Source organism: Harpia harpyja, chromosome 6 (assembly GCF_026419915.1).
Source record: "Harpia harpyja isolate bHarHar1 chromosome 6, bHarHar1 primary haplotype, whole genome shotgun sequence".
NCBI classification, from domain to species: Eukaryota; Metazoa; Chordata; class Aves; order Accipitriformes; family Accipitridae; genus Harpia; species Harpia harpyja.
In genome coordinates, this window is record NC_068945.1 from 3,938,016 (window position 1) to 3,965,956 (window position 27,941).

At 43.0% G+C, this 27,941-nt stretch overlaps 1 protein-coding gene across 5 annotated transcripts in view; it reads left to right on the plus strand.

Moving 5' to 3' along the window:
* The window catches only part of ETV6 (ETS variant transcription factor 6), a 142,059-nt gene that overhangs the window by 21,842 nt on the left and 92,276 nt on the right, over positions 1 to 27,941 (plus strand). For 2 of the 5 annotated variants that reach the window (XM_052788934.1, XM_052788936.1), the window contains exon 2: positions 24,805 to 24,934. The exons of 1 other annotated variant lie outside the window; for it this stretch is intronic. In XM_052788934.1, the coding sequence (XP_052644894.1) occupies positions 24,805 to 24,934 (130 nt within the window). Of the gene's footprint in view, positions 1 to 3,515; positions 3,591 to 24,804; positions 24,935 to 27,941 lie in introns of those variants that run through there. 2 more of the 5 variants (XM_052788933.1, XM_052788935.1) reach the window with 2 other exon arrangements.

Sequence of the window (27,941 nt, forward strand, 5' to 3'; positions counted from 1 at the left end):
AAGCAAACACTTTCATACAGCAGTGTCATGACCCTTGCTAGTCATGCCTTGAGCATTTAAGCAATGTAGTACCTCTGTTTAAAAAAAAAAAAAACCAACAACCTAAACCAACAACAAACTCCAAACCAAACGAGTAATGACTGTTCCAATACCTCCACTTGCCTGTCTTCAAAGAGAGCTTCAGCCTTTCACAATTGTCCTGGCATAAAATGTTTCACGATCATGATAAGAGTCAGACTTAGGTCAGCGTTGGAAGCTGCTTTAATGAACCCCAAGGTTTGACAGCTGACGTAGCTTTTGTAAGAGCAGCAATTTATTGTTGCCAAGAAAATTACATTTTCCAGGATCTCAACTCAGGAGCTGTTTGCAGGGTGGTGGGATTACAGTGCCTAGAAAGAGTGTTACAACTCCATTTGCTGCTTGAGTTCTTCTCATATATCATGTGAGACACCGTTCATTTTTTTTCTTCTGTAGGCCAACCTCAGTTCAGTATATGCCTCCGGGCATTTTGATCATCTTGGGGTCTTTGCCACTGATTTCGGAAGGTTATAATTCAGAGCTTTCACCTGGGTTGGATTTTCTCAGCGAGATTGTTTAGGAGAGAGCAAGTTTCAGTATCTTAACTAAGGAATTTATGTACTTTTGTTTCTCTCCGTCTATAGATCCAGGATTTTGTGAGTGTTGCCATCTTAGCATCAGGACTTAATCCATTCCAATTAGAACCAATGCGAGTTTCCATTGCTAATTGCCACTGACATAAATTCCAGCTCGTAAATTTGGGATAAAAATGTATGTTGTGTATGTTATTGTTACATGCTACATTAAGTGCAATATATATTATATATCATAAAGTTATGTGCAATATATGCTGTTGCCTGTTACATTTACTTTTAAGTAATGTTATTTTCCAGAATTAGAGACTACTGTATACTCTCTAAAGAGTCAGTCTGAAGTGGATTTTTTGTCAAATCCTGCAGACAGCTGAATTTTCTTATGGGTGACTCCTTGAGCTCCCTGTGTGCTCCTTGTCTGTGCCTCAGTATACTCTGAATAAAATAAAATAAAAAAAAAAAAAAGAAAAAAAGAGAAATGCTGCTCTATTGCCTTGTAGTGCTGGGAGGCTTTAACTGTGCTGATGCCTATATAGCATGCAACAATCCTCAAACATCTTGTTCCTCAGAATGTAAGCATTAACTAGTAGCAATGATGGGCTGATGTCTGTGATGTTTGAAACATGTAGATAACTTAGTTTCCATGGAGGAGAAGGAAATTCTATGAAGGACTGCAGAGGGTGAACTGATGTCTAAAGATGAGTGAAAAGTGAAAGGGAAGACTGATACATGGAAGGGGAGGAGAACTCGGCCGCTGCCATAAAGGTGCTATCAAATTGGGAGGCCTTGGGTTAACATCTAAATAGCCAGAAGGGTTGAGAATTATTTAACTAACATCTACATAAGGATTTATTAAATGGTTAAATGATTTATTAAAAGGTTAAATTAAATTTATTAAATGGTTAGTAGAAAGCTAGAGCCATAATACAAGGAATATTTTCTCGTTTTTCTCTTTTGCTTTGGGAGATGCACAAGGCAGACAGAACTGGTGGTTCAGGAAGGGATTGATCATCTCTGCAACATCTCAGAAGGTCAGGATTAGCAACTAACAGAGCCCAGCTGAAGAAAGAGAAAGGAACATATGCCCCCCTCTTAGAAACTTGCAATTTGTGATGCAAATTGAGAGGAGGCACATATACCAATTTTGAAACTTTTACTTAGCTCACCCAGGTAATTCCCATACATGAGACTTGCATCAAAAATTTTACTAAACTTTCATAAACAAATTAGCAGAATTGTGCAAAACTTGCGTGGTCTAAGGTTTTGTGATTTAGGCCTGGGTCCTGTAAACATCTACCGAGGTTTTCTGGACCTGCACTTAAGTTTTGGCCAAATATAGGTTAAGCCTCTTGGTGGTTTGAGGGTGAAAAAATAAAAAACTTTTATGTTCACAGTGGTGATCGTGGCTAAAAGACTAAAACAACAGCTCTTGATCTGAACGTTCCCAAATTTGGAAGTCTGAAATCCACATCTGGTTAGAATTTTTAGATGGAAAGATTTTATCCTTTAAAAAAAAAAAAAAAAAAAAAAAAAAGAAAAAAATCACTGATGCTTAAACTTAAACAACCACAGAATAAATCCTTCAGGAAAGACAAAACATTGTATGCAGTGAATTTTTTTGGAAGGAGTTGCTTGTCACCTTGATGTCCTTAATTCACACTACTGATTTCATATTGCTCAAGTTAAAAAAGAGGATGGTAGATTAAAGCAAGGTGTATATCAGAGTTGAACGTGCTTTGAAACTTTCTCTTGGACTGTCTCTCAGTGAGAAAGTTAAGGGTTAATAATTTGCTCTGTCTCCTCTTGATGTATAGATGTAGTCTTCACACACCAAGAACACAGTTCTACAAATGCACACGGGTCCCACTGGGTTTGGTGGGATTACTCACGTGTCTGAATGCCTGCAGGCTTGCAGCTCAGTTTTATGTGATTTTTTTTTTTTTTTTTTTTTTTTTTTAGAATCCTTTTTAAAAATACACAGGAATTAAGCAATTTCCTTTACACAGTGCCTCAGCCAAAGCCCACTGAAGTCATTGGGAAGACTCCCACTGTTTTTTAGCTGGCATTCGGATCTATCCTGTATTCGTTATGGCTTAGTGTACTGGGTGTGTGTATGGGGGTGTATAACCATCTTAGTTCTTCTAGAATGGCTATCCTGCTGTAATTCAGTTACCATGGAATAGATTGCCCACGTTACTAGCAGCGTAATTATTCTGGAACAAAAATACTTTGATTCCAGAATTGTCTCTGTATGGGGAACTACTCTGTAATAAAAATCGGGCAATGGCTTCATCTGCAATAGCTGTGCTACTTGGTTGCTTTCTGTAGGCAAGGTGTTTTAAACAGAGGTGAAAAGCAGTAATGTGAATCCCTTTTTACATCAGCACAGCCTGTCTGCTGTGGATTTTTGCTGAGTTGTAGTTATCCTAGTTTATAAAACAAAACATCCCACCCCCCAAACCCCAAATGTAGACAAGCCCTTACTATGGACTCCAGCCAAACTCCTGATCCCGCAATCAGATCCGTGTAGGTGGACCTCTGTGCCTATGACTTCAGTGGGACTCGCTGTATGTGCAGATACCCACCTACGCAGATCTGATGGCAGGATTGTGGCCCCACACGAGTAAGAGAACACAAGTGTTGCCCTTTGTTTAGGGATGAGTGCATGGGGAATGTGGGGTATGACCCAGGAGGTTCAAAGCATTGGAAGTATGCTGTCTTTGAGATCCCTGAGCAAACCTACCCACTCTCACATTTTAATGGGAGCCCTATTTATGGGGATGTTGATAAGCAATCTGCAGGAAGAGCTTTATCTGTCACTGCCTTTTTACACGAGTACAGATGAAGCAAAACACTCAGTAAATTAACTCTTTTTGCAATGTGTGTATGGATCCTATGAATGGACTTGGAGCAGACTTCAAGGCTGAGATTTTAGAGTTTCCATGTTTGGTGCCTGAACCCATGGATCTAACAAGACTTGTAAGCCTAAGCATTTTAGGCTCGTTTTCAAAGTTGCTACATTACTCTTGTCTATTTAGCTGTTCCTTTAACACCCCAACTTTTCTATTAATGTGAGTACTGGCTAATACACTACACATACGCACATATACAATATTAATTCCAGACATTTCACAAGACAGTTTTTAGAAATTCACCCACATGATGATGTGTTAACTTTAAAGCACGCACTTCAGAAATAAAGCAGGAGTTAAACTAACAACAACAACAAAAAGGTTTAAACTGAGACTTATTTAGTCGTTTTCTTTGTAGTACATAAATTCATGCACAAATATGGAATTTGCAAGAGGAGATTGAATTAGTGTTTCTGTGCCTTTTTTTTGTTTTTTTTTTTAATTAACCAAATACATTGGATGTGGTGCATGTTCTTACGTCTGTGTAGCGTGTTTATTACCTAGAAATAGAACTGGTATTAAGTGGCATTTCCCATGAAAAATGTCAGAAGAAATGATTTTTTAATAGATTTTTCCTTTGTAATGAAAAAAAAGTTCTTTTGTATCAATTTTCAGAAGAAACACATTTTTCCATAAATAAAAGGACTTAATTTTGTTAACCACAAACAGAAAATCAGCCACTTCTATGTATTACTTCCCATCTTAAGATCTCTGCTGTGAATGTCTGTCCTAAAAACTGTTGAGTGTCCTCAGCTCTCATCAATTAAAATAGATATGGAAGCTTATCAGCATGTCACTGGATTGGACTCGGACAAATCCGGTTGAAGACCTGGTCAGACGTGATGTTCTGGCTGCAATTAATGCAGATGGAAGAGGTGCTGCCTCAAGTACTTCCCATATTATTTGTCCCTTCCACCTCCACCCCACCTGCCTACAAAAGGCTCTTATTCACTCAGCTTTGCCTCTGTAGTTTCTTCCTAATCCAGTTCTATCAAAATTACCAGTTGTGGTTTTTTTTCCTTAATGTATTCTGGATATCAGATTTTTTTTTTTTTTTTTAGTTAGAAAGTTGTCATCTTCTTTAAATGGTGAAATTGGGAAGTTGAGATTCCTGTCTCAGTGGGATTTACCTCCCACTGGTCCTGGGGTCTGTCATGGTTTTCTGAGCCAGATTTTCCCTGTATCTAAAGCCTATTTTCTTAGTGGCATCTACATATTGAGGTAAAGATGTTGATTAAACAGCAAAGAAGTTAAGTCTGCAAACTAATTCTGTTTTAAAAATAGCAGAGAATCTATTTTTCCATTATAGGGGAATATGGAAAGCAGATGGTAGGAATTTTTGGCAGTGGGAGTTACTTTATTTGTCGGTGGAAAAGGGCTTGTTCTGGAGAGGGTGCGTGGGTGGAGGGGGACAACTTGATTCGCGCGCTTCTGTGCTGCAGAGCCATCCCAGATGTGTCTTGACCCACGCTGCAGCCAAAGCTCAAAGTGGTTCAGAGAGGCTGCCTAGATGAGGTGTGCTGGGCAGCAGCCTTCTGGGGTTGGGCTTGTCGAAGCGAAAGCCAGCCCAAACCTCGCTCTTTGTGGAGCCTCCATCTCTTTGTATTCCCTTCAGAAGCAGCAGCTCCTTGGGCTGCGGCACCTTGGAGTGGTGACCATCCCTACCACAGGCTGGGTGCGTACCCCCTCTTCTCAAACGCACCCGCCATGCTTCAGTGTCCCTACACGTGGCACGGCCGTGCAGGGGTGATGGTGAGAGGGAGCTGGGCCACTTTGCTTGGCTCTGCCACTGGCCAGAGTGTTGAACTTGGAAACACGCTTCGCTTGTTTTTGCGCTAATAAGGTGGGTGTAAGATGTGGGTGTCCTTTGAAAGGCACTGCGTGGAGAAGGAGGCAGTGCTGCTGATGTGATGTGTTGTGACTGGCTGCGCATGTGTGCCTGAAATCCGCCCAGGACTGTCAAAACCTAATTGCTGTAAAAGGGATGTTTTGCTGAGAGCCCCCACTTTCTCACAGCTGTAGAGAAAATGAAAGCGCACAGGCTGAAGCGCCTGGTTGTCCTTCTGTTGGCTGGGCATGCGGGGCAATTCCATGTGCCTGGCCTCATCCCAGCCCAGGTCTTGCCAGCGCAGTCTCCCAGCTTTTCTAGTACAGGGTTTGCCTTGTGGCAGAGTCCCCTAGTTCTGTGGGTAGATGGGGACAAAGAGACTCCTCTCCTTTGTAGCCTAAACCATCCTATGAACTTACTTACCGCTGGCACACGGCTCGGTTTAGGAGCTGTATGGCTGACGTGCCGTTCCTGTCTGCCTGTAGGCTGGCTTTCAGGTTCAGGTAATTGAAATTATCCCCTAGTAGCTTTAATCAGCAGGTTCATTGCCATGATGTATTTTGTGATCCCAGCGTTGCTCAGACTGACCTGCTGCCACCTGTCTGCTGGCTTGACTGGGCAGAGTTACTGCCCGGGGTCGGGAGGTCTTCCCTTCAAACCCGGGCTCCTCTGCCTCTCCAGCTATTATGCATGTACTCTGTATGTTAATGTTCATCACCCTCTTTCACAAGCTTTGCAACATCTGCTCAGCTCAATTTTCATCCCCCTGCTAGCTGGCGAGGAAGTGACTGTGCTTTCCAAAAGGGCACGGGAAGGAAGGGAGGAAAAGAGCTAAAGCAAACGGGCTTGTGAGCCTGGTGGTGCAAAGCATCTCTTCTTGCAGGCCCTCTCTTTGGTACTAAATTTAACTGTTGTTGTGAATGAGCAGGCTTGTGCTCTGCAGCAGTGTGTAGTCCGTAAACCATCTCTGTTTCCTGCTGATTTCATGTTTTGCTAGGAAGGACGCAGCGCAGGACTTGAGACAGGATTAAGCAACAAGCATGGGCGTTAGTGGAATGACTGTAGTGAGAGACAGGCTTGTTCTCTCTCTCAGCTCTGTCCAAAGGGAGGTAGCTGTGACCTGTCATGTAACAACAGGCTTTTCCTTCAGTGCTGGAGCTTTTCTCTTGTGCCACACTTTAGTTGCCTCCCAAAATTGCTTGGTGCTGAACATTTATTAAGGGATCCATGATCAGATGTTTGCGGTTTGACAGAAGCAGCTGACACTGGTTTAAAACGAAATATGTTGTAATATTTCCTCCATAGAGCCACCGATGAGAAACTTTGGACAAGATTTTTACTTGACAAAATTCTGCTTTGACACAGTTGAGAGAGGCAGGAGACTTCTCCCATGGCTTTTCATTACGAATTACATCATCACATGAGCAGCATCTTCTGTGTCTTGAGAATCTGTCTGCCCCTGCTGCTGATTCCCCACCTGAAATCTTAACTTACTGTGGGTGACATTAGACACACTTCAGCAGCAGCAAGCTGTGAAGAGAAGTGTGAACAGCCATACCCCTGTTAAAGAGATTAAGAAGAGTCAAAGTTTGTTTAATCTGTGGTTCAAGTACTTTTAAAGGATGAAACCATGTCCAAGTTGTCTGGAAGCCCGTTTCCTGCATAAATCTTGAAGAAAATGAGGCCAAGGTTCAGGTAGACTTGGGGTGTTTATAATGGTGAAGGAGATCTGTTGCATCAGTGTAAGTAAAATTTAACTGAAGAAATAATTTGTTTTTTTCCTGTAAGATTCCCCCCCCCCATTGGCTTCAGAGGTCTTTGAATAAAAAAATTTATTTCTGAATTATAGCTGAATGACAGCAATGAAACAGTGTATGACATCTACTGTTTGTACAATCATCCTTAAAGTGCTCATATATCACATGGAATAATCAGCTATGGATTTTTTTTTATATAGACCTGAAGTTTTCTGAAGACTGAGATGGTATTTTGGCCAAAGTTTGTATAGATGCAGCAGAGAATCATAACCTCAAGTGCAGTGCAAAGCAGAGAGGATCCACATGGCCTTACCCCTTCTGTTCTCAAAGCTCAGTCAGGCCCTGCTCCTCAGCCATCAAAGCTTATTTAGGCTTTTGCTATCTACACTGGTGTGGCAAGTAATAGTTAGCATGGACAACTACAGCTTTATGTATATGTTTAGAAATTAGGCCTGGCTTTCTGGGTGCTGATGATTTACCTACTCTTGGCCTAGATTTGGTGTCAGTGTGTGTAAGTGAAGAAAGCTTTTTTTCCCCTCCTTCTCTGAAGCAACAGTCTGTGAAATTGATAGGTGGAAAAAGATACAAAGAAAAAGATAGGCAAATAGTCATGCCAATGCTAGTGTTCTTTAATGATACAAATTGCCCATGTAAATCAGTGTCAGGGAACAAAGCACTTGCACCTGGGATTACCCTCATCGCTGTACAAGTTGGCTACTAGGAGTTTAGGAATAATCTGTGGATATGGGGAAGGGGGAGGTGGATATTTTAAAAGTATACATAATATGTGAAAACACAGATTGTATCACTTGTGCTAGAGTTTTTGGAGTTGGTGAGTGTGGTGTGGGGTTTTTTGTTGTTGTTGGTTTTGAATAAGACTGCATGCCTTAAATAGCATCCTTTAGTAGAAAAAAAAACATCTTGAGAGATTGACCACTAAAGATCTGTCCTCGCTGCTCTGGCAGTATACCTTGTAACTCCAGTTTCCCCAGTACTCTCTCTCCTGTTTGTATGCACATCCTTCCCTCCACTAGAGTGTTGCTTTCTCCTTGAGCTTAAGTGGTTGAAACTCCTTGTCGCCAAAGCTGAAGTTAGGAAAATAGTAGAGAGTGAGCAATCCTAGTTACATTAACTCTGCAGTTGCTGATGCAGTCACTGTGTGTAGCTAATCAAATGCCTCTGTTTAACCTGAGGGTCACTTTTGCTTGGGTTTGAGCCCCCAGTGGGCTCAGGTAAGCCCCTGGACTTTGTTCTGGAGGCAGATAAAGACCACTCATGCATTCCCTTCTGCCTAGTCTGCTTCGGGGTTGTAACTCCTGGTGGCAGGGTGCTAAGGAACAGCAGTTAAATCCCTGCAATTGTTTACTAAACCCTGAGCTTTGACTAAATGGGAATTTGTGGTCCAGTATAAAGTGAAATGAAGAGATTACAATTGACTCCCATTAACTAACACAGTCGTAAAACTTACCAGCCAACATTTGCTTCAGGATGACTGCTTTGCGTGATTTTCCTAGGCTGATACACCACTTCTGAGACCTACGGCATGCCATATGTTTGGTGCAGGATCTGCATAGTGTCTGTTCTAATGCATACTGAGATCAGTTAGTTTGAGTTAATACAGGACAAAAAACCCTCTAGAATGGGGGTGGCTTTGTCTAAGTAATGTTTCAGGTGCAGCTGGTGTTAATGGATCCACACCGATCCAAAGAAATTTCCCAATTTTGCTTTAATCAGAAGGACTAATTTTGCTAGGGTGTGAGGGTGGAATAAAATGTTTTTCTTTTAGAAGAAAAGACTGCATTCTTCACTATTAATAGACATCTCTAGGTATTCCAAATAGTGAACACACACATACTTTGGTCTCTGTGCTCTAGAACTTGCTGAGGTATTTGGATTTGCAGTTGTCGTGTCTGAAGTCTGCACGTCTAGCGCCCCTAGAACTTTGTGTTTCCATAGAGAGAGGGAAAAAACCCACCACCTTTAACAAAAAAGATGTTTATGCTTTTTCTGACTTTCATAGCTTTTATAGTTAAACCTTGAAGGTAAGAGTCTGCTACTTCTACAGACCAGGGAGCTTGTGGTGTTTCCTTCCACTTGCTCTCATGGGTCTCTTGCATTTCCTTTCCATCCTCATCAGTGAGATCTGATTCTTTTCTGTGTTCTCTGCTGTATCTGGGGCTGTCAGTGTTTCCCATTTTTCTTTTCTCCCATGTGCTAGAGAATTTGTGCCCCTAAATTCTCACCTGTCTCTTAGTAACAGGCTTCCTCATTCTCTCACCAAACTAGGAGCTCTGTGTACATCTAAAAATCATTTCTGTTGTGCCAAGGGTGCTATGTGCATCTCCCAACAGGACTGATGCATTTTTTTGTCAGCTGTTCTGTTAATTATGGGCTTAGCTATGTCAAGGGGTATTGTCATGCTGCAATGTATCACAGACTGTCACCAGCCAGCTATTGCAAGTAATAGGAGCAGGTAGTTCTGCTCACTAAAGATACCAGTATCTCCATTTCCCAGTTTCGCAATTTCCAGTATTCAGCAAAACCTGTAGTTCCCTGTGTCAGTAAGAATGTGCATGCTTGCTCACAGTTTTTGTAAGATTAGTTCATGCAACATGAGAGATTAAGATCGTGCATTTATTTTTACATACTTGCAGGTTGAGATGAGTTTCAGCACAGGTTCCTGATTAGTACTATAAATTTTGACATTAAAGTTGCAATGGCGATATGTAACAATATGCATATATAACGTAAGTGTAATGTGCACACATGTGCGCACATGTTGAAAGACAGCAGGGCTTTGCCTGGGAGCCTGTCCACTCTTCCACCTATATCAACTAATCCAACAAAAAGTTTTAGGCTTCCATACAAACCAGGCTACTCTGCTTTTAAATGTGTTAGTAGCTTTAGCATTTCCAGTCTGGGGGCCTTTGATCATTGTGTTTCTATTGCTGGGATTCCAGTCTGGATGGGGATAGAAAGAGGAGAAGCTTTTGGGGTAAATAAATAAATACAGTTTTCTGTGGCAGCTCACAAAGTTATGTAATTTTAGCACTGGATTAGCAGGCAGGAGGCAAGTGGAGTCGTTGCTGGTTGCAAGATGAATGCAGTTTCTTACATGGATATCATCCCATCGTGCATACAATGTGCACTGTTCTGTCTAATTCAGATTGGATTCTCCTGGTGTGAAGAACCATGCTTGCCATCAGTGGGATGTCTGTATGTCTGAGCCTAAAAGCATCTCAAAGATGCATGCTGTAGTGGAGGAGTCTGTCTAGGATGGCTGCATTATGCCCGTGAAGTCTGATCCACACAAGTTTTAAGCATCCACGCTGTTATGAGGGATCCTTTCTCACACTGCGATGTGGTTATGTATGTAGATATTACTATTGAACCCCTCTGTGGTGGCCGCAGAGGCAGCTGGACCAGCTCAGAGAGCTTACAGCCATAGCGGATGATGTTTCTGTGGGGCTCACAGGATCCGGAGGGCTGGCTGTTCTCATTTAAACTGGTTTCGAGGGCTCCCAAACAGCTGCCTTTCTAATGTAACTGGAACCCGGTGAATGATTTTTTTTGCTTGCAGGTGTGTAAGCAGCGGTGCCCATTCACTTGTTGTGCAGTGAGCTTGTAAATCCCTCATAAATTGTTTGTAAATCGCTTTGGGATCCTTCTGGCTGACAGGCAGATCCTGTATAAGCACATCACCCAGCCCTACTGAGGCAGCCCTGCAAAGCCCAAGCCTTCAGGAGCAAAACCAGTTGCCAAAGAAACAGGTGTGTCAGCTCAAAGTGGCCCATGAGGAGCAGCTGTAAGCTCGAACTTTGCCCATTTATTTGCTCAAGGTTTTATCTCATCCTTCTATACAGCCCAGTGAAAATGAATATTTACCATGTCAGTTAAACCTGGGCCATCAGAGTGGCAGGCTCTGAGGCTGTGTGTGTGCTAGGTGGCCTCATGGGTGAGAGAGCGGAGCAATACGCGAGTGTTGGAGGGGAAGGCTGTGCTTTCTGTGCCACTGGAGAACATCAGGACACCTGAGTAAACAGTGGGCACCCGGGGCTGTGTGGGTAGGGTGATGGGTTTAGTACACTCGATTGATTCCCCCCCGCCCCCCCTTTCCAGTTTTTTTTCCATGTGCCCATAGCATTTTCATTCTGACATTAGAGCAAGACAAGAGTGCTCCAAACAGGAAGCTAAACTTGCATGTTATTTTTCATTTTGCCTCAGGATTTTGAATGTGGATAGCAAAATTAATATCGAAACAGAAATTTCTTCTGAATCGAAGACCAAATGTTCCACTTGGAAAGTGTAGCAGCACAGTGTGCTGCTGCGCTTGAGATAAGTTATTCTGAAACCCCCCCCCAACAAACCACAACATTAAAAAAACCCCTATGTAGTAATTGAAAGGGCTATTTTTGGTGCAATGTTTTGATTTCTAGCAAGATTGCATATATTGAGGGAAATGTTTACTATAAAATTTGTTACCACTTCTGGTCTTCAGATCCCTGGCAGTGGACTTATAGCTAGGCAGTTGCAACTATTGAATTTTTTTTTGTCTAGTGTCTTGTAGGAGGGTAAAGCAGCACAATTTTCTAGGATTAGGAACTGTTTGGTGTTGGTGGTAAGGCATCCATACCCACATACAATAGCCTAGCCTTTGTTGGGAATTAGGCATGTTTACATAGGGGAAGTGGCATGACCTAATATGCAGGGAACCAGGTGGATACTCGGAAGACCTGCTCTCTGTCCCCGGCTCTGCCTAGCTTGAGCAGTTTGACTGTTCTGTGCCTCAGTTTCTTATTTTATCTGCTGCATAATTTATCAGTTTAGATGCTAAACAGTTTGAAACAGGACTGCCTCTCACTGTTCAAAACAACTACTCCAACACAGTCTTAATAATGAGCATAAACAACCATGGTCTTTGGATATTCAAAATAAATTTAGGAAGATTCTGGTTAATTTTTGATTTTTCAACTGTATTACCAAGGGTTGATCTTTGGACCTATATAACCAAACTTTTTCCTTATTTGCTTTCTGTTATTCTGCCTTTCGAAGGACTTTGTAGAAGAGAAAGCAGCATAAAAATCACACAACCGGTTTGGCAGGTCCTGTATAAACAGGAGAAATGCCAGGAAAAGTCTCATGTCTTTGTTGCCAGCTTTAAAAAAAAAAAAAATTCTGGTTAATTTTCCCCTAACAAAAATCTTAGCCGTTGCTATGTGTGAGCAGGACTGTGGGGAAGGGCATGTGGTGGAAGGGGCTGGGGGATGCTTGCTAGAAGGAACATGTGTGTCCTCAAATGCTGGGAATGTTCGTATTCTTGGGCAATTGTCCCAGTCACCTTCCTGGCTGTAGGAACAGAAGAAGTGTTTTGTCATGCTTCTTGTAAGCAGGTTTGGTTTTTTTCTTTTTTTTCTTCCCCCATCTCCTCTGACAGTCTCACAGCTCAGCTCGAGTGTTAAACACACCCTGCTTGATTAGATGGGGGTGATTGATGCCCCCCTGTTTTGCTTTGCCTGTGCCAGCAGAAAGCTGTGCTGGTTAAGGCTGTTTAGCAGTGAGTTGGGTCAGCTAAGGAGACCTGCCTTCCTAACTGGATCTGTGCTGTTGCATAACCGTGGGAAGGGTTGGAGTGCCTCTGTCCTGATTCTTGTGGCAGAGGAGGGACGTGTTTCTGGAACGGGTTCACAGCTTGCTTCTGATGCAGGCCATCTCTGCTACCACTTAAGTCAAAAGATTTCAGTCAATGCTTTGGCAAGGAGGAGCATTAGAAATCAGCAGTGCTCATGGGGAGGGTATTTAAAATCAATGCTAAAATGCAGAGTGAAATTATACTTTTTCAGAGCTTTTGCACAATGTCCATGTCATTTTACTTCTCTCTTGTAGTTCATCCATTTCCAGAGCAGCACCATAACCCCAGAAACATGGCCATGCGTGTAGAGGGTCAAAATGGGATTTAGGCAACTTGCTGTTTCTTCCTGCACTGCTGTTCCTAATTGTAAAATAGGATTCAAAAATATTCTTCCTCTGGTGCTTCTCTATCTTGACTATTTTGGCTTTGAGGTCTTCAGGGCTGTCCTCTGCTCAGTGTTTCTGTGGTGCCTTGGACAATGGCCCCGTGGTTCAGTTTGCCTCTGAGTGCTATCACTGTATAAATGTCAAGTCCTAACAGTTGGGTTCAGATCCCAGTACAGTTCTTAGGAAAGGATATTATTTTCTAAGGTGTCGAAGTAGGTTTTTGCTCAGCCCCTGTGCTCCTGATGGGCTAACCACCTAATCTACATATGTTTTGGTCCCTCCACTTGTAAAGGTGAGTATAATAACGTTTCTTCTTATTGCAGGAAAGTGGTAAACGTATTATAGGACATATTTAAATGGTGTAATAATGAGGACCGTGGACAAGCCTTCAGATTGAGTCAAAATGGGCCCAGGACCAGCACTTTACTCTTTTTCTTAAAGATGGCTGCAACTTACTCCATTTTAGCTGGCTTAGTTCCCAAGCTTGTTGCTAATGTAGTAAGGCAGTATTTGTAGCTCATAAGCAGTCTTATGGTAAGGGTGGAGTGGCTCTCACTACAGTGTCCATTCAGTTGTGAACCCACAATGCTTAGCTGTGAACACAAGCCAAAGATAACCAGAGTGAAACTTCAGCACTTCTCTTCTGCCAGGAGCAACATCATAACCAATGCTTCGGGATTATGAGCTAAAACAAAATAATAATTTGAGGAAGAACAAAAAGTGATGCAGAGGTTGAAAGGAACAATTAAAACAATTGGGGAACTTAACAAACAGGAAAAGCTATGGCAGGAGAGCAGCTAAACTGAGATTTTTGTGCTTAGCCATCCCACGGCTTGACAGGCCTGTGGGCTCAGTGTTATCCCATTGCCCTGTTGGCTGTGGTAATGCTACAGCTTGTTTTGGAGAGTCAGTAGCAGGTCTGGGAACAGACTCCTGTCCTTCTCACCATTTCTCTTCAAACATCTTCTGTGGAGTTTGTTTTTTCCTGTGCTTTGTGGTGTGGCATCTGCCACCCAGCCCCATACACCAGCACTATGCAGGGGGTGATCCACTTCTTGTTCCCCTTCGGAGTGCTGGGAGTGCCACTGGAATTTCCAGACTGAAGGAATAAGGGCTGTGTGGGATGTACCCTGTCACATGGACAGGTTGTACCTGGAAGGCATCTCTTGTTTTCAGAGCAGTTGGGAAAGGATTGCTAATAGCTCTCCTTACACAACAGAATATTCACCCGCTTAGTTCATTACTTATTAGCTCCAGGCAGGGACATTGCAGATTTGTTAATGGTAATGGCCAAATCATTAGAGTGTGCAGCATTAATGGAGGAGAAAGCATTTAATAAAGAGCCATCACTCGACCCTGTCATTGTCCCTGGAATATAGACCATATTGTCGAATTCAGGCTCTGCTGTCCTGTCACCTACCCCTTCTTAAAAGGATGGCTTGTTCGGGAGCTTCAGCTGCTTTTCAAACACACGTGAAAGCTCATCTTTTCTTCTTTTGAATCAGATATGCTGCACCATGCCCAGCTGTTTCTCTACAAACATATTTAAAAGGTCTCCTTAAAGTTCTCCCAGTCCTGATGGTTCTGTGCTGGAAGGACCATGTTTTAGTGGAAATAAAAGATTTTGCTGTGCCTCAAGCTATGCCTGTGTCTGATGCATTGATCAGCAAAAGGTTCAGTTTCTTCTAGTTTGCATTCTCATACCCATAGACTGCTGACTGGAGGGACCTTCCAAAAGCTGCTAAATAGCTTGTTAAATAAATTGTAAAAAATAACATGACTCTTGTACAGGTTGACCTGTCTGCAGATTCTATTTTTTTTGATGTAACTCAGCTTCCTTCAGTGGTCTCCCATTGCATCTTAATGTTTTAATCACAGCTTCTCATTAGCTTATCCTTCTGCAATATATCTTCCAGGTTATCTTCCCTTTCCTCTGTTTTTATTTCCTTTTGGCTGTTGAGCTGTATCTGTCATATCTCTCTTTGTCCCTGTAGTTCCTTTATTCCTTCCTTATAAGCTAGACCTTCTGACTCTTCTAAAACTTGTCTATCTTGCATATATAGATTTGTGTGTGTATATATATATATCTGATGCAGAATGAAGAGCTTGCAAATGTGCAGGATGCAATATTCTAAGTGAAATCCTACCAGCTGTTTTTTATATACTCTCCTTTGTCAGCTAGAGTTTCCTTTTTAGTCACACTGATCTCATGTTGTTCACGTTAAAGTACGTGGCTGGGTTAGGTGAAAGATGGTGGGAGAGGAAGATTGTAATTTGACGTTTCTTCCATGTCCAGCTTCTGTACAGTAGACAAGGTCAGTGCAAGTGTGGTCCTTTTTAGGAATTCCCTCTGCATTTAGTATGCTGGGAGTCAAATAATGTGAATTCTTTTTATATTTTATAGCGGCAAACATCCATCACCACTTGTTTCTGGACTAGCTTATTAATACAGTCTTTGAGAATGGGTGTTTTATTTGGCTGTCTTTCTCTCTTTGTGGATTCTGTTCACTCTTCCTGAGCACCCAAGTGGATCTGCCCATTTTTTCACCAACATCCCTTATTATAGCTGTCCTCTTACTGGGCCAGCCTAGATTCCCTCTGGAAAGTTGCCTTTACCTACTTAGAGGTGGTGTCAAACAAGGGGATATAGCACACTCCCTGGCATGCTGTGTATGCTGGGTTACTTTTGCACTACTTGAACCTTTAGGTGCAGCAACTGTAAGGTGTAGGGTTAGACCTCGTCATGGCACCCCAAGGTTTCTCTGTGTATTTAGTATGTCCTTTTTCATGGAAAGTCTGCCAGAAGTCTGAAGTGTGATGAAAAGCTGTCATGAAAATGCGGTGGTGTTGTGTATGCCAATAGTGTTTTGTTTTGCCGGTGAGGAAAGTTGTAAAGATGTCAACCTTGCAGGGTTAAACTGTTGTTTCACAGGATAAGTAGGTACACCAGTTCTCTGGTCTGAAATGGTCTTCCAATGCCAGAACCCAAGCCTGTGATCAGGGTTGTCTTCTCAGTGCCTCCAGTACTGGATAACTTTTCTTCATAGAGGAGAGACGTTCTCATGCCTACCAGGGTAGGCACCTACGTGATCAAACATAAACAACTTTTTCCCAGTTTATTATAGTAGCTGATTTTTGGGTGTGCCTGTATTTTCAAATAGTAACAGATATAAGATAATTATGGCATATCATGATGCAATTTGTTTCCAAACAGGCATATATACACACTGTTCACCCTCAGGTTCAAACTGATTTCATGTAGATAAGGAGAGAAAGTAAACCTAAGTGACTGAACTGGAGAAGATAAAGATAGAGGCCCGTATGTGGACTTTACTTCCACTAATTGGGACCAGAATCGTTGTTTTAAAAAAATCGCTGGAGAATTTTGCAGGTATAGATGAGAGCAGATTCCAGCCGTGCAATGGGACCGAGAAGGGTCATTTCTTATATTTTTAAGTTGTATTTTTAAAATGTGTATTTCAGAGTGTTGTAGCTCCTCAGGAATTTTGTTTCCATCAGTGACTGAGGATTAAAAGAAGCTATGACTTCTATGTGAATTACTGTCCCATGATTTTTCCACTACTTAACTGATGGTCACGTAGATAATCCACGGTAGTGAATGAGTTGACCTCATCCATGTGACAGTTCTGACCTGTCGTTCATGCTATGGAAATATTTGATATCCCCTGTTGTGAAGGATCCTGTTCACAGTAATTGTAGCTTCAGTAAAAATACTCAGGAAGCAACACTCATCCCTTGTAGAAAGACCAGAAATGATGCTTGTCCTGGAAATGCGTTTGAATACATCGTAGCATTGCAGCTTGCCAGTGAAGTGGCAGCTCCTTAATACAACTGAGTGAAAACACTTGAGCTGCCATGCCAGTCCTGAGAAGCTGCAGAGTAGCTCCAGGATTCTCCTTTCCCATAACACGTGAGAGGGCAGCTCCCTGTACACCATGTTTTCCCTTAGTCTTCCCATCTCAGTTTCATGGCCTCCAGAAATTTTGCACTGAAATGGATGCATGACTCCAATTACGGGTGTTCAGGGTGTGAATTCCCACACGTACAGGCAGGGTTGTACAACCATCGTATGTTACAGGATGAGGCTCCCCAGCACTCCCTGTTTTAGAAAAGAGAATGCGAAAAAGATGCAGTGAAATATCTCTGACGTGCAGATATCTAAGCCTGGAAAGACCTTCTCTGTTGCCCTCCCTGCTGCTTACTCATTGGCCACAGTACTTCAAAGCCTCATGTGTTTTATTCCAGCTGTGCAATAAACTCTCTTGAGCCTTCTGTGATGCTTTGTGCTAAGCAAGTGTGCTAACAAAATCATGATGTAGGCGCAAAAGGGATAGTCCTGTGGATCAGAGCAGTGGCTAACCTTTCTCCGTGCCCTGCTTAAACAGAGGTCAGTAGCAAGTTCTCAGGAGGTATGTTGCAGTGACAACCCCATAATGCGAATTTTGAATTGCATGTGGAAAGGAGCTGGGGGCAGATAGTTTCTTAACATCAGGCAGCTGAATCCATGGTTGACTTCTGCCTTGAAGTAGTAGGTCAGGTGGGCCAAGTCCCAGCTTTACTGCCTCTTCTTGGAGCCTTGCTGCAGAAGGGCGAGTGGAAGGGCCTCCCAGTTCAAATAGATAATGCTTTACTCCCGTTTTGGAGTGCGATGATTCCACTTCCAAGTTCTGAACCAGAATCTGCCTCCCATATATGAATCTGCCTCCCATATATATTTTGTGCTGCCTAGCTGGGATATCTATGGATAACATTCTTTATTATTCATATAAATGACTAATCCTTTCATGAATCTCATTAAGCTTTTTGCCTTAGTATTGTAGTTTTACCTGATATAATCTTCCCACAGCCTGTTTCTACTCTCTATTCCCCCATATTAGCAGTGACCTCAGCAAAGAAATACTTTTTGAGTATGTGGTTCAGCTAGTTTTTTTGCTTCATTTATATTTGCTAATTTGAGATATTTTGCAGTGCTTAGACAATAATGCAACCGTATCATGGCATTTTCAACAACATTGACCTCTGCAAGCTGCCTTTTCACAACACTTGAGTGCATCAATATTGCTGTCTGTACGATTTTAATTTAATTAGAACAGTGGCTGTAGTCATTTTGGGAGAAGCATGAACTTCCCCACTGTCTCCTTTACCCTTCCCTTTTGTGATGAACTGTTGCACCTCTGTGGATTTTTTTTTATTTGCTTGAGTAAGGATTGAGATGTGAGAGGGTAGCCATCTCCTGCCTCTCTGCTGGGAGGTTTGTCAGAAGCAGGCTGAAGGGAGGAGGCAGGGAGGAACTGAACTTCGCAAAATCACTAAGGTCACCGAGACAATCTCTGCTCTCTGTGCGCAGGAAATGAGATGTTAATCTTTTCCCAGTGCTGCTTTGCATAAGGTCCATTCCAGAGAGCTGTGTTTGTTTTAATTTCTCTAATTACTGATAGTGTGCTGATTATGCTGCTATAGATTTGACGTGAATTGCTATATTAATGGGATCAAAAATGAGAAGTCTGCCATGGAAATTAAGAAGATGACAGCAACTGGGGGAAGGGAGAGAAGTGGAGAGTTTAATTCATACCCTGGTGCTGCAGAGCTCTACTTTGCTTTTTCTGGAGCCTGATCCTTTGTCCCTGGCAGAAGTTGGAGTACGCAAGCTATAACATTGACCAAAATCCCAAAATGTTGTAATTGTGTAGCTGGTGCCATACCGTCTCTTAGGGTCTCTGATTTCCCCCCTCTTCCCTATGTTAGGCCCTGTAACTCATCTCATAGTGGTCTCTTGGACTTCCGTATCCAGCTATAGCGTTGCATACAAAACACTGGTGAACACCGCATATGTCTTCCTTCCCTTTCCTCTTCCCCTCACTTGCTTCCCTAATGGTTAAGTAACCTGAATCTCCTGCTGTTTTCCCTGTGCTACTCTGCGGCTGGTTTGCTGGCATTGCCCTGCTGAGTGCCCAGACATGCAGGACCTTCTGAATCTTTCCTGCAAACACCTCGTTACTCCCCCAACAACCCTTTTCTCTAAGGCCATTTTTTCTCCTCTACCATACCCAAGGTGCCTACTCCTCGGAGGATCCACAGTAGCAAAAACAGACCTTCCCAGGCTCACCCCTAGCTCCTGGTCCTTTGGCTTGTCTTTCCACTTTCCCTGCCTTGGTGTGCATGCTGAAAGAGATAGCCCTGGTCCCATGTCCTTGCAGAGCTGAACATCCTCCGTGATTTGGAGTTTATGGTGGTTGTGTCCAGAACACCAGTTTTTATGGTCCTGAGAGCTACAACCATATGTTTAAAACCTGGATTTACACAAGCCAAGGGCATGTTACTCAGGGTTTTTAAGCCTAGGGCTTCCCCAGAAATCTAAGAGGGCACCAGAATATCTGCACACTTGCTAGTGCTGCCCTCTCTGAGTGCCCGTCCCCTAGGCGAGGAGTTGGAGCAGGGTGATGGGATGATACCCAGGGAGCTGGAAGCTTACCTTAAAGCAGCGTCCTGCTACCACTGTCTTGCGAGTAAGAAAGGACGGCCTGTGAGGACATGACAGGTAACTTTCTCCTCTTTTACTTCTAACTGTTGGCTTCCTGATAGTTACCACAGCACAAATCGCTGTATCTCCACCTTGCGGTAATGCCTGCTTCTCTGGGGAGTAGGGGGAGTCTGGTCTGTTTGGAGAAGCAAAGATGAACAGCAAATGCAACAAGACAGGTGCGGAGTGGCACACGTATGCCAGCAGCCTGGGGGGCAAATGCATGTCAGCTTTCACTCCCAGTTTAATTTTGCTCTGTGTAGTATCATTACATGCAGTATAGGAGTAAGTTTTTACGCAGTGGTAAGAGTCAGCTGCCTTTTCTGTCCAGTGCAGGGTATTTCCAGACCATGTTGGCTGTTCTGGTTTCCTGGAAACTGCTGCATAGAGAATGCCTTTCTTTGCCTTATCAATTAAAAAAAGTCATTTTAGTATACCACCTATCCAACTACTGAAGTAGTCTTGTCATTGGGACATAAGGGCTTGCTTAGCATGCTTTCTTACATATTTTCTTTTCATTTCTGCAAAAACATGTATGTTCTTTGTGCCTGCCATCTGAGTGAAGTTAGTAAAGGGACAAAAAGACTATTAAACTGCAAGCTGGAGAACATTCATGATGAAGGCTGCTGCTTTGGAGTTTAGAAGGGCGTAACTTTAGCTAAAGTGTGAAGCTGTTTTTACTTGCAGCCTCACTTATCCTCAACTGCTAGACTTTTTTTAAAAGGTGACTACAAATTTAATTTTGCAATTTTGAATTTTTTTATTATTATTATTATTTTAGCAATATGAATTATTTGTGTTCCTGACAGAATTTGCTAACTGTTGGTAGATTTTGTCTGTAAAGGACCTACCCCAATTCTTCAAACTGAAATCAGTGTGTGCTTTGATGGCTTTGGGTGTCTAGGCAGCTGTTATGTACACTCCTACTAGATAGTCATGATCAATATAGCTTTTGAGTTACCTTCCTTTTTCAGACAGGGTGGTTTGATCTAAGGCTTTCTCAGCACCTGGATATTTAGTATTTTATGCTTTTCTAGTACAAAGAGAACAAAACCATAGCTTGTCTTGATTTTTAACCATGTGTTTCAATCTGTCTCTGCTAGATTGGGCAGGTGAAAGCATGACCCACTCTCAGCAGACCTGGTTGGTTGTCTAGGTGGCACTGTTGGAGCACCAGCCACTAGAGTAAACCCCAAGGAGGGTCCCCATAGAAGTTGACTTAATGCATCTCTTCAATTACTGTAGTCAAGGTGAAATTTCATGGTGAAACTGTGAGCTGAAGAAGCCTTTCAAAAATGATGACAGCAAGCAATATGCCAAGTGTTTTAGCCACCTCATTGTGGCTACTGGCAAAATACTAGGGAGCTGCTATTTTGAAGTTGCTTATAGATGGCAGTTGTTTAGGGCTGAGCGTTTGGTCACTTGTGGGTTTGAATGTTTATAGAGTCTGCTGGCAGGTGGCGAATCTGGAATGTGGTAATGCCAAGCTCTTTCCTAGCACTCATCACCAATAATCTCAAAGGACCACACCAAATGTGTATTGGTTTAGTCTCTTTTACTGGTAGACTAGGCTATAGCAAGGCTGTTTGCTCAAGTACACACAAGGTTCATGCTGGTTCTACTACCAGCACTACCTATCCTTACTCCCAAGCTGTTGCTTGAACAATCTTACCATTGAACCATCTACTCTTGGCCTTAATGCAAAGGGAAATATTAAACTGACTGGTTAGGAAACCCTTCAGAAAAATTCCTAGTAGCAGAGTATCTAGTTGCATAACCTTAGAAGCATGAGATACCAGCCATGTTTTTGTTTGATGGATCCCATAGAGAGAAGCACTAGGCAGTTCTGGAGTTGTGAAGATTAAAGCACATCTGTTCTCAGTGGTGTGAGCACAGCAGGTACTTCCTGGAAGTGTGACTCTAAAAAAGCCTCAAAAAGCCTGGAGGAGCAAATGTGACCTTGTGCATTCACACGTCTGTGTAGGCTGGGAGTTGCTTGTGGCTGAAGCACAGAGCTACAGTAGGTTGCAGGACTGGACTGATGTTTGCAGTTCTGCCTCCAGCCATGTTACTGACTCATGCTGCAAACAGGGCTGAAGCTCATTTTTCCACAAGCCCAGTGCCTTGACCTCCCGGTGCCATTCCACACCTTTTGGAAATCTGGCCAGGACAGTTACAAGGGCTGCTGTTTCAGGATGTACTTGTTAAATGCATTGCCCCTGAGAGGCACATGCTGTCCTTTTTCAAGACAGCTTAACTCTGAAATTACTTAGCTCATTTGAGCTTTGCTCGTTCTGAACTCAAGTTGTCCGTGTGTCTAATAAAAGGAAAAAGACTTACCTAATATCTGTGAATTGCTTTGATATTTGGGTTAAAGGTGCTGGAAAAAAATACAGGATTAGTAAGAGAGGGCATTTCAAAGGCACCAGTAAGAGTTGGATAGCTAACTCCATTTTGTGCCTTGTAAAATGTGTTCTGCAAATATTACCAATTCACACATTACTGTGGTCATTCAATTGTGTGGAAAAAGTAACTGCATTTCCACAACTTCTTTTTAGTTTTTACTGTCCTGTTCTTATGAATACTAGGAAACAATGAATTAAATATCTTTATTTATAACAGTAAATCTCAGTGAAGCTGTCATGGTATAAATGAGGTTACCGTATGCCTTTAGGAGGTTTATCAGTGTGGAGAGAAAGGCAGCAGGTACTGCAAGCGTAATGTCTTAGTTTGATACAGCACCTCCTGGGTGGTGGGGGAGGTGCATGGGGTTCTGGATTTAATTTTGTCTTCAGCTTGCACTTTCCTCTTGCCGTTGGCCAGTGAGAAGGCCCTTTGAAGCCACTTAGCCCTTGTCTTTGCAGCGGTGATTCAGTATTTCTGTGGGGATGGAATGTGACCTGAGGTTGGACTGTATCCTGTGTTCTTCAGCAGGGAGGAAAAGGACTTCAGGTCTCCCATCTATCCTCTAGTGCCTGTTTGCAGAGGCAGGCATCTGTGTGGCTATGTTTCAGAAGTGTTCCTCTTTTTATAAATATCTCATTTAATAAGCAAAACGAGCAGCTGCAGTGTGGTTCGATTATCTGAGCTGTGGATCGCAGCAGGAAATGCTAGGAAGTGGCTGGTCTCGTTGCGAATCGCTGGTATTATGCACCAGTGGCGAGAAGGTGCAAATGGGCAGCGAGACTGCAGAATGGGCAGAGCGTGCCGTGCCTTGCAGGAACGCGAAGCATAGAGTCAGCCGTTTTGGGTCAGGGAAGGAGTTGCATAAGTTGAAAGCAGAATAATGTTTTGTAGCTCCACAGGTGCATCTTTCACCACGTCTCAGTGAACATCCCTGTTTATTAACTAAGAAAAACTAAATTCATATGAGCTAATGGGTTGCTGTTGCCTGGACAGTGATGAGTAGAAAGAAAGTGGACGCAGTAAGATGTTAAAGAGCTTTGTGGGAGACTGGAACATAAGATTGAACAATTTCTGGGTAAAAAGTACTGAGCTGAAAGCCACGGAGGCTGTACTCGCAGAAAAAACATAGCGATGGTGGAGTGAACCAGGCCTGTCTTCCCACTCTGTCTAAACACAGAATAGTTAGAACAGTTTATTCTCCACATGCCGTCAGTCTTCTCTGCAATGACTGTCAGCAGTGGTGGCTATAGTATAGTGGTGGGACTCCAGACGTTGAGGCAAAACTTCTGGTTCTGTGGGAGCTCCTCAGCAGCAAGCTGATAGCAGCACCTTGCGCCAGAATGAACTGGCTTTCTAGGTGCTCCTTGTCCTATTTTTTTTTTTTTTTGGACATGTCATCTAGTCTGCCTGAAGAGTTTTCTGCTTTGGTACATTTAGTTATTATTTACTCATGTTGTACAAACCTCTCCTCTTTGCTGGCAGTGAGGGTGCTTACGTTCTGCAGGTGCCTCTGTCAGCCTTAGTCTAGTTCCCTGCCACACAGCCTTGATAATGTTGTGGTTTGTAATGGAAGTAATTACCTTCTCTTGCTCCAGCACCAAATTTGTCTTTTCCATTTGCCAGAGATCAGGGTCGGGGTGGGGAGCTGCACACGTACTTTCTTGCAAATGCTAAGAAATGAAGGCGGCACTTTTTGCTTCTCTATGTATGTATGTATGTATGTGGCTGTTCGCACTGCCATCATTAAATGTCAGCAGCACAGTTTTGGGGAATAGCACGCATTGCCTTCCAGGAAGCATATGATAATGATTTTTTTTTATGCTCCTGTAAAATTGTGACTATGTTTATTTACAAAGGGTATAATTTGTGCTGTGATTGGAGTACAGGCTTAGAATATGGAAGAATTTTCCCATCAAATCAGATGAAATTTCAGTCTTAAATTTCTTGGCAGACATTTTCAGAAATAAAAACGTTAACAGTGACAATTATGAAACTAATGTAACATTCACAAATTGCCCTTTAACTCTATTTGACTGTCCTTGCGTAGCTGCTTTCTGTATGCTGACTTACTTGGTTGCAAGTTAAACTACTTCAAAGAAAGTGCTAGTAACTAGTTTAGGCAAGAAAAAAAAAAAGTACTACATTACTCGATGGTAAACAGAGTAGTTTTTAGTGATAGAGTAGGGTTTTCTGCAGCAAAGACAAAACTAATGTCTTTACTCCTTCATAGCATTTTAAAGTGTTAAATAGTTAATAAACATGCTCAGATCATGACTGATATGTTAGCTTAAGATTAAGTGGTTTTGACACTTTCTGTAACGGTACTCATGCATGTATCATGGAGTTGCTGTCGGATTTTCACCGACATAAAACCCTGAGAGTCTCCCCACTTATGTGTCACTTCCCTTTCCTTCCGCAAATTTCTGAGAAGACCCTTGGAAACTTCATGTACCTACCTTTAGAAAATCAAACCCGTCGCCCTAAGAGCTGTTGGGCCCCTGGCTGCAACACCGGGCAGCACGTCGCCTGCACAGCACTTGCCCGCAAGCGTGCTGTGCTCCATGGCTCCCTGGGCAGCCAGGTGCATCGCTAGTGCTGCTCGCCCCCACCACGCGCGCACACTTCCTTCCTTCCACCCACTTCCCCCTCCCCTGCCTTGGTTTCACACCTCTGTTCCAAAGTTCACGTTGTCCTCTCTCTTTCTCTCCCCCCCACCCCGCTTTCTTTTTAACAGCAGGAAAGAATTTCGTACACACCTCCAGTGAGCCCGGTACCAAATTACACTTCCTCGTCACCACTACATGTCCCAGTGCCTCGAGCGATCAGGATGGAGGAAGACACAATCAGACTGCCGGCACACCTGCGTGAGTGTCAGCGCTGAGGCTTCTTACGTTCTTGCAGGGTGCGGGGCGGGGTGAGGAGGTATTTCTATTTTTATGGAAGAGAGCGGGGAAGCCCCCTGGCTTTAGACTTTTTTTTTTTTTTTTTTTTTTTAAGCTCTAGCTGGTTTGATTTTTCTAAGTATTCTTTTTAACCAAAGGAAATTACTCTTAAATACAGTACATTATATCCCGCCCCCTGCTCCCATCCCCTGCACCCCCTGTCAAGGTTTTGGCTTATTTCTCATGACAGGCACAAATGTGAAGGTTTTATTTTGACAGGAAGTGCTATGTTTCCTTCCATGGTATAGGAATTGCTCAGCGATGTGCTGTGACACAAGGTCAGAGTTTCACAAACTGTGGCAAGTAGAGTGCATTTGTGCTGTGGGTATTTTTCAGGTTGTTATGGGTCTCAATATTAAATACTCCAGGTGCCCAGGCTCTCTACTACAGAGCGTGTGTGCTGACAGTGGCAGTGGGAAAGGAGGAAGAATGAGCTTAGCTGTGCACAAAAGGATGCTGCGAAGGAGGAAGGGCATATCACTGACATTGGAACAAAACTGGAGCTGGGGGCAAGGCAAGAGCCAGGCGCTTCCTTGCTGAGATGATTTAATGTTTGAGGAATAGGAAAGGCCAAGGGCTGCTGGCCAGCGAGAGGTGAATTAGTGAGATAGGATGGGGACAAGGAAGAGTGGAATTTTCCTTTTTGGAGGGGAAGCAGTTCTGATGTAAATTGAGAGGTTTACTTTTGTCAGGTGTTACATTCCTGGGGTACTTGAGCGACAACAAGCAACAGGGCCAGGAGCAAATGGAACTTTGTGCGTTGCCATCTGACAAATGTGTTTGGGATTTCAGGGGTGAAAAAAAAAAAGTCCATGTTTATCACAAGACATTCTCATTCCTGTCCTCAGCTGTCTTCCAGGCACACTCCTTTTCTGGATGCAAACTGTGCTCCCAGCGCTTCTGTAATCCTGTGCTCACTCCCTTGCTGGTCACTGATTTGCTCTGCCCCAAGGTCACTCGTTGCCCGTGCTGCGTTCTGCACGGTCCTGTTTTTGCCTGCTGCTGCCTTTTACTATCTTCTGCCTGTGCTGCAGCGTAGCCCAGGTTGTACCTTTTCTGTGCTTTCTGACGGGAATGGGAGCTGGCGCTGCAGCATTTCTGGCCATGTCTGGTTGCTGCCTGAGTATCCGCGAGCTCCCAGACCCTGCTTGCCTGTATGTGTGGCTGCTGGCCTGTTTCCCCAGCCTGGGGAGGACTTGCTGCCACACTTACAGGGCATTTCTATGCTTTGGCCAAAACTTAGACAGAAAAACCAACACAGAAGCAGTTCTTTTTGCCACTGGCACTTTTAATCCCCGAGATTTCCCCCCCCCCCCTCCCCGCCCCTCATTGCATTAGTTGGTACTATTTACTTCTGCTGTGGGAGCCACTGTCTGTCCTCTCCACAGCTAGGATCACGGCTGGCTTTCCACTTACTTACTGCCTTCCCCACTGGGTCTGGCAGATGCACAAGGCAGGAAGGCAGAGACCCTTGATGCTGAAAGGGGTGGGGCACTGTTTACTACCTGCTTCCTTCCCATCAGCGAGCCAGCATGCTAGGTAGTGTGAAGCCTATAAGGCTTCTTCTCAGTGAACACTTTTTATCCAATGTTTTTAGGCGTGATCGAGCCTTTCACCTTGATTTTTATTTTGTTTTTTCTTTTCTTTTGATTGACACATTTTTAAACTTGCAGAGAGCCTTCTTTCCCATTAGTATTTCCATACCAGTCTGACTTGTAGTGTGAAAACACAGACGATTAATCATTAAATATCTGTGGAATAGTTTTCCATAAAGTTAGTGTCTCAGGTCATAAACAACATGGAGCAGGTTTACATAGTCTTACTAGTTGTAGTCCCTGGCAGTATAGTATTTTGTAGGTCAGTATGTGGTCAATATTGACCCAAACACTGTCACCAACCAACTGACCCAAACACTGTTAGAACCACTATTTAAAGCATATAGGTTGATAGCTAGGCAAAAAGGGACCATTATGAATTCCTAAAACGATCTCTGGTATAACTTGAGTTACAGAACTTCCTTAGTAACTCCTGTGTTTATGTCCAGTCACTGAGCTACAGCGTGTTACGCAGAAAGATTTCTGCTTTTCATGTAAAGACTTCAGCGATGGGGAGGATATAAGGTCTCTAGATGTTCCTTCAGTGCTTAATTATGCTCCTTATTTGCCTTTTTTTAAGTGCCCTATTTATAGTTTGAATTAGTCAAGCTTCAGGTTCCAACTATTAGATCTCATTATCTCCTTTCCTGCTAAATATTGTCAAAAGACTACTCCTGATATAGGTGCTTTTAGATAAAGTCACTTCTTAACCTGTTCTTGGCTAAACTGGGTAGGAAGAGAGGTTCTTAAGGCTGTCGATCTTCCTGTAAAGCTTCCAGATTTCAAATTCTGTTTGTATCATCTCTGTGAACTGTTTCCCACTTCAGACATCCTTCTTAAAGTGAGGACAACAGAACTGAAGATCATATTTCAGGAGTAGTCTTCCTAATACGAGGTATAGAAATAACTAAGTGCCTCTTGGACCTCGGGTCACGAGGTTTAAGAGGTATTAACATCGGATTTTGCAATTCCTGCATGGACCCCTCTGATTTTTAGTTGGGGGTTTTTTTATTTCTTTTTTTTTTTTTTCCAGAGATGTGTTTGAGAGACAACTTCGGTCCTCAATCCAAACTACCTTAGAAGTCAGGCAAAGTAGCTAATTTCTAGTTAAAGGCTGTGGTACTGTGTGTGAAGACTGGGTTTAGCTCCGCAAAGTCTGAGGGTTTTCTAGGTCTGAGATTTTGTTTGGTTCCAGCCTTATTGTTGTTTTTGTTGATTAGGTGAAGTGTAATAATTTCTCTCAACCCTCACTCATTCCAGTGCAACAGGGAGATATGGTGAGTTTCTCCAGTCATACACAGAGCTGATAGCTTGTCAGGCCTCCACTCATTCTC